Source organism: Frankliniella occidentalis, unplaced genomic scaffold (assembly GCF_000697945.3).
Source record: "Frankliniella occidentalis isolate FOCC.00 unplaced genomic scaffold, Focc_3.1 Scaffold431, whole genome shotgun sequence".
NCBI classification, from domain to species: Eukaryota; Metazoa; Arthropoda; class Insecta; order Thysanoptera; family Thripidae; genus Frankliniella; species Frankliniella occidentalis.
The window spans coordinates 69,816-80,403 of record NW_026267552.1 but is presented as its reverse complement, the minus strand read 5'-3'; the positions used below and the strand labels follow the sequence as shown (position 1 = coordinate 80,403).

The window sequence follows — 10,588 nt, the reverse complement described above, 5'->3', positions numbered from 1 at the left end:
CTCCTCAGCAGTGAAGAAGCAAAAATTGAAAAATTTTACTTTAGTGCCATTGATAAAAACCCTTCTGGATCAGCTGATGGTACGATTTGTGGGAACTATACTTAGCTGGGTATGCCTTTCCTTTCCTTTTTCATTTAAGCAGGTTTTAATCTAATCTAATTTTTTAGTTGACAATGGTTGGACGGCACTTGTGCTGAAGTATCATGTCAGTTGGCCATTACACCTAGTATTTACACCTGACGTTCTTGATAGCTACAACCAACTGTTTGGTTTTCTTCTGCGTGTAAAAAAAACTCAACGACAGTTGCATCATTTATGGACATTCCAAATGATTAAAAAATCTCAGAGGTATAACTTAACTTTTAGTGTTTCAAATTAAAACCTAAATTATTCTTTTTATTTTAAACTATTTTGAAATTTTTGTTCTGTTTTGGTTTGTTTTTCTGAAGGTGGCAAGATTCTAGAATATGGAAAGTTAGAACCTGGCTTATGTTCATTGTTGATCATCTTCAGTATTATCTGCAAGTGGATGTTCTTGAAAGTCAGTGGAACATTCTTGAGAATGCTTTAGAAGCTACAAGAGATTTTGAAGCTCTTCGCCATGCCCACATGAATTTTTTAGCTAGTACTCTGAGCCAAACTTTCTTGCTGCTTGGATCTGTAAGAATAAGTTTTAATTTTAGTTAAGTTGTATTTTTTTCTCTAGTTAAGTACCAATTCACTATTTGATTACTTTTGTTGCTCTTGCAGTCCCAGAATGAACCAACCACAACTTCCTATCAAAAGCCAGACTCATTAAAAAATAATCCCGTAAGTAAGGCTCAAAATTTTTGTTATTGTATAAACTGAATAGATTTAGGAAGAGAATTTCAGGGACAGCAAACATCTAATTCCTTGTGGTTATTGCAGGTACACAACAGTTTGTCAATCCTGCTGAAGTTGTGTGAGAGATTTTGTAGTTGTGTGGCCTCCTGGGGTGAGATGGATATGACTATTGATCAGGAGGATGAACTTACATTGTTGTGTCGAGAGTTAGATCATTTAGTAAGTTTCCTTTTGCAACTTCTATCCAGTTTACGAGACCAGCCTTGTGGAACTCATTTGGCTCAGTTGTTGTTGAGACTTGATTTCAATAGGTGGTTTAGCAGACAATGTGCAGGTTCAAGTTTAACTGGGTCACTTACTGGATCTATAACTTGATATTCTTTGAACCTTATGTTTTGGATATGCAATGAAATTAAGAGTAAAAGAATATTGTTATTTAAGTTGGTGATTTCTTCTCCCTGATCACCCTTACTGTATTTTATTTCCATAGTTCATGGATTTAAAATTGCCGTGGTGTAGCGACCAAGGGAAATTCTTATGGTTCTAAGACATTAACCCAGTAACAAAGAGCTGTAGGACACAAGGTCAACTGATGAGATAATGAGTCAGTGATTAAAGTTACAAATGCAATTTATTTTAACTTAAAAAAATATACATCTCTGAAGTAGAAGAACAGTTGACTAAAAGTCCAGCTCCGAACACTACAAAGAAATGACAGGCAACCTCTTCATTTAACAAGTAAAACAGTCGAGTTGAATGTGTCAAAAGCATTAATTTCTAGTCCAGGGAGCTGGATGATACTAATATTAAAAAATGGAGGTGATCACTAACCTAATGAGTCACAATGTACAAAGGGTATGGGGATGGCAAAAGTGGCATGTTATAAAAATAAATATATGTACAATATCTAACCCGAAACTGAAATATTGAGGCTCCAAAGCTGGTCAATAACCTGCCAACCATTTTAGTAAAAGTGTGCTGATACCCATAGGTGTGAAATAAACTGCCATGTCATACAATTCTTTTTCCTTTTTTTGAGGAGGGAGAATCAGTTCATTATCACTTTAAAAATATACATCTCTGAAGGAAAGAACTACTTATGAACAAAGTAAATGCTGAGGTACAACTGGCGAGCATGCCACACAGATGGTAAAACTAAAATAAACTTAACAGAAAAGGAAACCAGAGAATAATTTTAACTGGTTTGTGTTTGGTTCTCTCCTTTGGGTAGAGGGCGCTTGAAGAGAAGAACATGGGGTTCTGTAGGAAGATGCGAAAGCATTAGAGGTTGGTTTCAAACTAAACACAAGCAATTTCTCACCAAAATAAAGTGATGTACCAGGATTATGGATCATGTAATGGATCCAGCCTCGACTTTGTTGAACACCAATCCTGCGCCATTCCTCTTCTGTCATTAGGTGTGAGGTGGAGATCTTACTCAGCATATCTTTCGGCAATACCACATGCCTGAAACAAAATGAGCAACACTTGCAATACAAGATAACAGATCAGAAAAATCTGCTGTTGTAAAACAGGGGGACTGACACTGATCATAGTCATACCCTAGTGTCACAAAGTTTCAACAATGGGACATGGAACTCCTATCAACACACACACTGGAGAGAATGGCAATAAAGGATTTACCCTAATAAGATGGGAGCTGATGGCTTCTACCTGGAAACTATCTGAGACAGTGGCACCAAAAGCATTGAGCAACAACTTCCAGTAGGTCTTAGTGTTCAAACATAGACTGGAAAATATATTAAGCAACAAGCACGGATGCCGGTAACAAAGAAGGCATGCGTAGGCGACCACAGGGTTAGGGCGCGGGTTTAGTATTTCATCCAGCCACCGGCAAGCTAAATGTGACGTTTGGAAATGGATGAGGCAAATGTTCGAGTTGGATAGGGGTACTCGCCTCTTCGCTACTTAACTCCAAGATTTAAACGAATTTATTCAGAGCCGGTAATTACAGTCCAACCCACAAAGCACACCCACATCTACAATGCGGAAAATAACAGGAAATTTCAAATTACCTGTACTCAAAGTGGTCGTCATTATACTTGTCGGAGTAGTAGATATTCTTATGAGACATCTTGAAGGGGGGTTAATTCATCAAAACGAAAACGGGTAGCAAACGATGTGAACCAGGAGAGCGAACTGTAACTGCCGTTTTTAATCGCGCCAACTCCAGTGAAAAACAGTTGAAAAACGTGGATTTTTATGCAGATGCCAGTATTGTCCCCAACTACGTAACATATAAATACATCGACAAGTTCGTCAAATTATTTTGAAACTAGTGGAAAAATTAATGGCTTCTTTTAAAAATTAAAATTAAGGAAACTTGCTGAAGAAAGCGTGTAATGTCAGCTAATCCTACCCATCCATTTTAAAAGGTAGACTCATGTTCTAAGTTGAGACTGAACGTTGGTAGTACAGTAGACTGGATTCTTGTTCTCTTTCTCGTCTCATGTGTTGTTTGTGTTATTTTCGCCGAACTTGAACGGTTACGACCAGTAGAGTGATTTTTACCATCCTTCTTAATGTGTTGTTCAACCACAAATTCGTTGTTGTAATGGCAGCTTTTCGTTTTCCGGCGATGGTCAAGATAGTTGTTCCGGGACTTGTTTTGCATTGGTGAACAAGGTTAGGTTCTTCCTGACGGTCTTGTAACTATAAGTATAAAGAAAAATGGCCAACCGCACCGTGAAAGATGCGAAGTCAGTGCGAGGAACAAATCCACAGTACATTGTAGAAAAGATTATTCGATCAAGAATCTACGACAGCAAGTATTGGAAGGAAGAATGCTTTGCCTTGACAGCTGAGTTAATGGTTGACAAAGCCATGGAACTTAGATTTATTGGTGGAGTTTTTGGAGGAAATATTAAACCTACACCATTTCTTTGTCTCATTCTGAAAATGCTTCAAATTCAACCTGAGAAAGACATTATTGTGGAATTTATAAAGAATGAGGAATTTAAATATGTTAGAGCTCTTGGTGCAACCTATATGAGACTCGTTGGCACGTCAATAGACTGTTATAAATACTTAGAACCCCTTCTAAATGATGGCCGTAAATTACGGCAGCAAACAAGAGAAGGTGCTTATGTCCTAACTCACATGGATGAATATATTGATAGCTTGCTCCGTGATGAAAGAGTTGTAGATGTTATTCTGCCCCGTATCCAAAAAAGGTATGTCTTGGAAGAAAACAATGAGTTAGAACCTAAGATATCAGCTTTAGATGATGATCTTGATGACAACATGGAGTCTTCAGGGGATGAAGATGAACCAATGGAAACCCTCCCAATAGCCAAAGAGGAGAAGAGCCGAAGATCTCCACTTGAGAAAGAGAAGACACGGGATAGAGACCGTCGCCACAGAAGCAGAGAGCGGGACAGAGATATCAAAGCCAGGGATCGACGTCCTGAAGAAAAGAAGCATAGAAGTCGCAGCCGTGAAAGAGAGAGAGAAAGAGTACGAGACTTTGAGAGGGATCGCGACCGAAGACACCGCTCCAAGGAGAGGGATCGAGACCGGGGACACAGACTAGAAAAGGAAGAAAGGAGGCACAAAGAAAAAGATAGAGGATATGAAAGAGAACGTGATCGTGGTAGAGAAAAAGAGAGAGAAAGAGGTAGGGATCGGGATCGTGGCAGAGACCGTGAGAGGGACAGAAATCACGACGGAGATCGTGCAAGATACAGATAATTACTTTATCTTGAACAATGTAATTTTTACAAGATTTTGTCTTTGATTTGTCAGTCTGAAAACGGAAATGTACATTTCATTGACAGGAAATTACTGATAGTGATGTGACTTGACATATTTTTCCTGCATTTTAGTAATGTTTCTGTGCTTACTTTTTCTTTTACATTCTAGCATCTGGATTGTAATTAAAAATCTACTCTGTTATTAAAAAGTCAATTTTTTCTTGTGTAATCACAATTGTAATGAAATGGATGTTAACATTTGGTATGATGTGAATGTAAATAAAACACACTTGGTAAGAAATATATATAGTGTATTATAATTGATCACATTATGACATTTCATTAAAAAAAAACTTGATAGTGAGAAATTTTTACTATCAATACAGGTAGACAACTTTAAAAGTTTGTATTATTCATTTTTACAAAGTAGTAACTGTTACTAAAATACCAGACAAATTACTTTCCTCTAGGGAATTTTTAAAAAGATCAAGGAAAATTAAGTTTGATCTACAAAATGATTGATGACAAAATGTATGATAGCAGAATTAAGCACCAGGGAAAGTATGTATTATACAATTCTCGTAAGTTAAATTCTGATTAAAATATGCTAGAAACTCCAATAAATTCCAAATCTAGTTCACTTAAGAATATAGCAACACATGAGCAAAGATATTATCACAATAAATAACAGATAAATAAATGCACTTTTCTTTGCTTTACCTTAATGCATTTCCTCCATTCAATTAAATAGGACGAGTAACAATGACCATGAATCTCAAACACTAAAATGTTGGTGCATTGGTTATAAATAGTCCATTTTCATCCTTTTTAATCCACCTCAAAATCTTGTTCACAGCACTAATGGCATTGGCCTTAGTTACCAAAGGCTCGAAAGCAACATACAGCTCAAAGCCTGTAGTTATCTAAAGAGAAGAGGGAAGATTTTTTTTTTTAAGTTAAAATTAGAGCAGAAGTAATCTACACAGCAGATCAATTTTTAACTTACCCAGCCTAGCATAGTTTCTGCATGGTCTTGCAGGTAAAGAAGTTTGAGTGGCTGAGAGGGTGCATGTAAACGGTGGTGCAAAACTCTGTATTGGTCCAGTAATCTTTTAGCACCTTCAGAAGACTGATATGGTGGAGCAGGTACTGGCCCCCAAAATTGAGCAGTAGCCTTGCACTTGTACAAAAAGTGCCGGGCCTCTGGGACACCTAATTGTGACACAGGAGTCCCTGGGTGTGCCAATGCGGCATTGATTGATTGAAGTAAACTAGCTCTCCGCAATTTCTGCAAAATGATCATTCAAACTTAGAATCAAAACGTCAAAATTTTTTTCTTTTACAACATCTGGTGATGCAGTGAAGTGGCAAATTACCTCCACAATTTTTTGTTTTGCTTCTGATAGTGGAAAAAACAAATCTGGATCAACTGTCAAGAGAAGTAGACATGCCTGACAGTCTTCGGCCAGATAGGAAACATGAGCATGAAGAAACCCTCTAAAATCAAAATTGAAAAATATATCAATCAATTTTACCTTTGAAAAGCAAATTGTAAACTTGGGTAGAATTTATTACCCTCACCTTGAATTAAACTTGGGTAGGCAGATAGGTGTCCAGCTTTCAGCTGCCTTGAAACTTTCTGAACTATTGACTAGGTTAAGGATTAGGTGTAAATCAGCTGGGTGTAAGAAGAACTTTTTCATTCTTATTAATGTAACTAATTGGTTACCTCCAACTAAAATTGCAAAAACCAAATTCTGAAAGAAAATCATAAACACTGGTAAAAGTTGTCTTTGGTTTTTATTTCCCAATTTCAATGAAGGTTTCTTAATTTGTTCAATCATACCTTTATTTTGTTGCAGCATGACACAATTGTACTTGTGATAGTATCCCTTGTTGTTGAGGCCAGGGGCAGACATTGCACTGCACCAAGAAGAAGAGCAGGTTGAGTTTCTAAAGCAATAAGAAGATGATCAACAAGCCTCTCTGCACCGGCCAGAAGTCTTCTTAAGTCGTAATTTCTTCGTTGCTCATAAATTCTAGTAAGTTGCTCAAGTGTTAAGACACTCACAATTTGGCTATAAACATAACTGAAAGCAAAGAGTTTTATCCATAATTTGCATTTATGAAATGATGAGGATTTAGACAAGTGCAAATTTTAACTTACTTTAACTGGACAGTGATCTGAGAGACACTTTCTCTTGTTTTGCATACACAAGCTAAAATTATTGGACCTTTGATTAAAAATACAAATAAAGTGCCTTGAGCATGAATGGAACGAACTGTATCTCCGTCATCACCAATAAAAGAGACTAATGCCTGCATAACACCAAAGAGTGTAACCAATTTATCTTCTGAACCATGTCTACAAAAGAAATAATAATGAAGGTACATGATACTATTTTTTGATACTCTAAAAGACATGTATAATAGTTTAGAACTAAATGTGGAACATTACCGAGAGTATATTGGTTTTCCCGCAGAGCTTAAGATAAAGATATGTTTTTCTTGTGATCTCCATTCAGAGTTATTGCTAACTTCATCATCAACTTGCTGTGGTTCAGAGCTTTCTACACTCACTAAACTCAACTCACTCATTGAACGGCTGGTTCCATTCTGAAACAGAAATGAAAAATATACAAAACTGGGAATACAGGGAATTAATTTTGGGACAACATATTAAGCAGTAACTACCTAGAGGAGGTTCTATTGCTTGTGACTGTTATAAAACAATGTAAATAAATAGTAACATAGATATGTTTGCAATGTAAAAATTAAATAGAAGACAAAATACCGCAAAATACTGTGTGACGCTGTATGTTTTCTCATTATTACCAGTTTGAAGGGAACTTTAAAAACATAATAACTGATGATGGTAAGAGAAGATTGAATCAAAACAATTTCAGGGAAGAATTTTTACCTTATCAGGATCCTCTGTATTTTCATCCGAAGTATTTCTAGCAATTTTTTGACATTCCACAAGGTTGTCATCATCCTGTAAGGTGGCTGGGTCAGGAGGAGCCTCCTGTTCGAAAGAGTCGAAGTTGTCAGTGGGGACCAACATACTCTCCACTGGTACCTCTGGTTCAAAATTCAATAGATTGCCCTCAGGATGTTTCCCTTCATCATTTTCGCCCTTATCGTCAACATCCTCCTCGCTCTTGCTTGACGCCATGTTTACACACTGCTTCGAAGGGCGAATAACGGCCTTTACCGCCGAGGTTTTACTGCGAATAAACTCATGCAGCAGACGACGAAAGAAGTATGGAACTGATGGAACTTCAAATGTAATCAGGGTTCAGGAAAATGGAACGAGGGGTAGTTCAGAGCATCATGTGAATCATATTTGATGAATGAAAGAAGGAATATTTTTTGTCACCTTTGAGGAATGAGAGACTTTGCTAAACTATGCAAATGCAGTAGATAAGACCATCAGGGTGGACTTTTTGACAGACAGCTGCTGCCCCAGTCCTCACCTTATCATGGTTCCAAGATAAGCTTTGCGTATGGTTTCGTTGGCTGGACCTGGTAAGTTTCCTGCCCATGCCTCCCATGTCGCTCCATCGCCATGGAAGACAGCGGGATCGACAGCGATCCAAAACCTCTTCAGGATGAGAGGTTAGGATGTGGAGTGCCCATTCCCTCCTTCCAGGTATTCTCTTCCTCCCTCTACTTAAACACAAAGAATCCAGTGCTTTCACGACTTCCTTCTAGGTGACCAAATATTTTTACTCTGTTTCCAGACAAGTGACAGCTCCTGCAGCAGTACATCTGTTCCTAGTCCCCAGAAAACAAATCTAAAACAGCTTCATCGGAAATTAGGTAACTTGTCTGCTTCATTTTTATTTGCTGGCAAATTAATTCTCTCTCTCCAACAGAACTTTGTTTACACCGACCTAAAACTGTAATTTTTCTTTTTAATAGTCACTTACATGCATTTTAAATTTTTTTCTGTCATTTTAGAAAGGCGTATAGAACAAGCAAAGAAAGTGCAACGCCTTCAGGAGTATAAAAAGGGTTCTAGCCTAATCCCAATTCAACGCCTCTCAATACCTAGTAAATCTCCGGCTCCCCCAACCAGTAAAGAACATCATCCTCTGGTAGACTGGGATTCAGAGGATAGGTGAGCAAACTGAACATTTGGTTGTGATATTTTATATGTTTGGTTTACGAAATTTCTTTGAAAATATTTTGTAACTTTTGTCTGTTACATTGCAGTGAAGAAGATATTAATTTTTTCCCTGTGAAGATGCGGGATGGTCGACAAGAATTATCAGACACTTTCAGTATTGAAAACTTGCCTTTGTCTGGAGGTGAGGAGGATGAGGATGATCTTGACCTGCTACCACCTCAGAAGACACCTCGTAAATGGGGATGCTGTGGTCTATCAGCTTGTTCAATTTTATGAGGTGCTATCCTGAGCTACCCCATAAATCAATTTCGTCAATAAGCTGTTTAGAAAGCTTATACAAAATTTGTGTTGTGATTCAAATCCAACAAAATATTTTTTCTTCCATGCTGATTTTTTAGTATATTTAAGAACTACTTTGGATAGTTTGAAATATCTTGTGCCATATAATTTATGCTTACATGGGAAAATTGTATATGAATTATTTGAATTTAGATGGCTTAGAAAACCATAGTGGGCAAAATTAGCCTACTAAACGTTTTTATGTATGGTATGTGTCTTGGAATTAAGCTTTGATCAGATTTTTAAGATAAGCTTACTATTTAAGGTTGTGGCTGAGTACATTTCTCTTTGTACCTATGAGCCACCAGTAGATAAGAAGGAAAATGGAGGAAAATCTAAACCAAGTTGTTCCTTCCACATCTTATGACTGGTTAGATCAATGTGGTCATGATGAAAATGGAGGTAACAATCAAGTTGTTCCAGTCACAGTCATTGTGCCTTCGCCCTCCAGCACATCAGTGGCATCATCAATTGAACCATTTGTTGCAGCTGCTCCAGATGAGCATGTAATGGGTTCAGCTAATGTGGTTACTGATAATGGTTTATTACCTTTGCAAAGAGTTGGTAAATATGCACAGAAATCAGTCAAAATGCTAGGTGTTGAGGAAAGTCTGAAAGCCTTATCTTTAGACGGTATACAGGTGGTACCGTCAGCGAAATCTCCTTTAATGGAGACATTAGCCATGAATGTAGAACTGAAAACGGGTACAAGTACAAGAAAGTTTTTTAGATCAACTTCAAAAACAACTGTACCTAATGCTTAAACAATTGTTTTACTTTTGGTCTTTCTTAAATCAGCACAGAACGTAGCTCAGAACATGCTCTCATTAGTTTACGCCTAAGGAAAAGGTGGATTTTCCAGGGAAGGAAAGAGTTAGCTTAGAACTTCTGTTTACCGTCCAGTATGCATTCCCATTCCTTTTGTGACTGTTATCACAGATAAAAGATATTGAAGAATTTTACACCTGTCTTTTTGCCACTTTGCTCATGTCAGATCTCTTGCTTACTAGCCTAGTCAATGATGCCAAATGTTTTCTTTTTTACTATGTTGCCTCTAAACATATCTGTTCTTCTTTCATGTGTGTAGTAGTGTGTAGTATACATAATATATTCATTTATACATTAAGTTTTTTTTTTTAATTTTGAACTATTTATACATTATGTTGACATATTGTCAGTGAACAAGTTACACAATTTTTACAAGTATCTTGTATTTGTTAATTGGTCCACAATGTTGTGATTTGCTAATAAAAAGAAACAATCTCACTATTGTCATGTTATTTTCTAAGCCTAAGATCTCTTTACAATAAATAATACACCCCTAAAAAGAACGTTCATTTTGAAATGGAACCTACAAGGAAATATACCAATGTATCAACAATTGATTTGTACATCTCATGTCAAATTCTAATAGAGGAGGTTTACAGACACTGAGCATGTATCTGGAAGAGGAAATAGAAAAGAACAATCTTATTTAGGCATTTATCAAAATCAACAAAGAAAACATATGTGCAACTTCTTTTTAGTGCACTACAACACCGAACATATTACTACTTAGAACTAACGTCTATTTGAATGA

General features: G+C 37.0%; 5 protein-coding genes across 6 annotated transcripts in view; 3 read left to right on the top strand and 2 right to left on the bottom strand.

Annotated features, from left to right (window-relative positions):
• The window catches only part of LOC113207064 (gamma-tubulin complex component 4), a 13,038-nt gene extending 11,773 nt beyond the window's left edge, over positions 1 to 1,265 (top strand). The window contains exons 10-14 of one of the 2 annotated variants that reach the window (XM_052274739.1): positions 27 to 79; positions 168 to 348; positions 450 to 660; positions 751 to 810; positions 910 to 1,265. In XM_052274739.1, coding sequence (XP_052130699.1) covers positions 27 to 79; positions 168 to 348; positions 450 to 660; positions 751 to 810; positions 910 to 1,200 — 796 coding nt within the window. In that variant the 3' untranslated portion in view covers positions 1,201 to 1,265. The remainder of the gene's footprint in view (positions 1 to 26; positions 80 to 167; positions 349 to 449; positions 661 to 750; positions 811 to 909) is intronic. The other variant, XM_052274738.1, reaches the window with a different exon arrangement.
• A 172-nt stretch (positions 1,266 to 1,437) lies between these two features.
• LOC113207070 (cyclin-dependent kinases regulatory subunit 2) lies at positions 1,438 to 3,035 on the bottom strand. The gene is made up of 3 exons (XM_026423430.2): positions 2,862 to 3,035; positions 2,165 to 2,292; positions 1,438 to 2,085 (listed from the first exon to the last, which is right to left on the bottom strand). Exons 1-3 carry the CDS (start codon positions 2,918 to 2,920, stop codon positions 2,021 to 2,023), a joined length of 252 nt encoding a protein of 83 aa, XP_026279215.1. The 5' UTR covers positions 2,921 to 3,035; the 3' UTR covers positions 1,438 to 2,020.
• A 213-nt stretch (positions 3,036 to 3,248) lies between these two features.
• On the top strand, positions 3,249 to 4,843 carry LOC113207066 (pre-mRNA-splicing factor 38A). The gene has a single exon (XM_026423426.2). The coding sequence runs from the start codon at positions 3,517 to 3,519 to the stop codon at positions 4,534 to 4,536; it is 1,020 nt and encodes a 339-aa protein (XP_026279211.1). The 5' UTR covers positions 3,249 to 3,516; the 3' UTR covers positions 4,537 to 4,843.
• Positions 4,833 to 7,743, bottom strand: LOC113207065 (protein SAND). The gene is made up of 8 exons (XM_026423425.2): positions 7,459 to 7,743; positions 6,997 to 7,154; positions 6,706 to 6,903; positions 6,385 to 6,628; positions 6,120 to 6,295; positions 5,915 to 6,035; positions 5,545 to 5,826; positions 4,833 to 5,461 (listed from the first exon to the last, which is right to left on the bottom strand). The coding sequence occupies exons 1-8, from the start codon at positions 7,711 to 7,713 to the stop codon at positions 5,321 to 5,323; spliced, it is 1,575 nt and encodes a 524-aa protein (XP_026279210.1). The 5' UTR covers positions 7,714 to 7,743; the 3' UTR covers positions 4,833 to 5,320.
• A 45-nt stretch (positions 7,744 to 7,788) lies between these two features.
• LOC113207068 (uncharacterized) lies at positions 7,789 to 10,275 on the top strand. The gene is made up of 4 exons (XM_026423429.2): positions 7,789 to 8,190; positions 8,282 to 8,360; positions 8,502 to 8,661; positions 8,757 to 10,275. Exons 1-4 carry the CDS (start codon positions 8,107 to 8,109, stop codon positions 8,944 to 8,946), a joined length of 513 nt encoding a protein of 170 aa, XP_026279214.1. The 5' UTR covers positions 7,789 to 8,106; the 3' UTR covers positions 8,947 to 10,275.
• Positions 10,276 to 10,588: the final 313 nt, after the last annotated feature.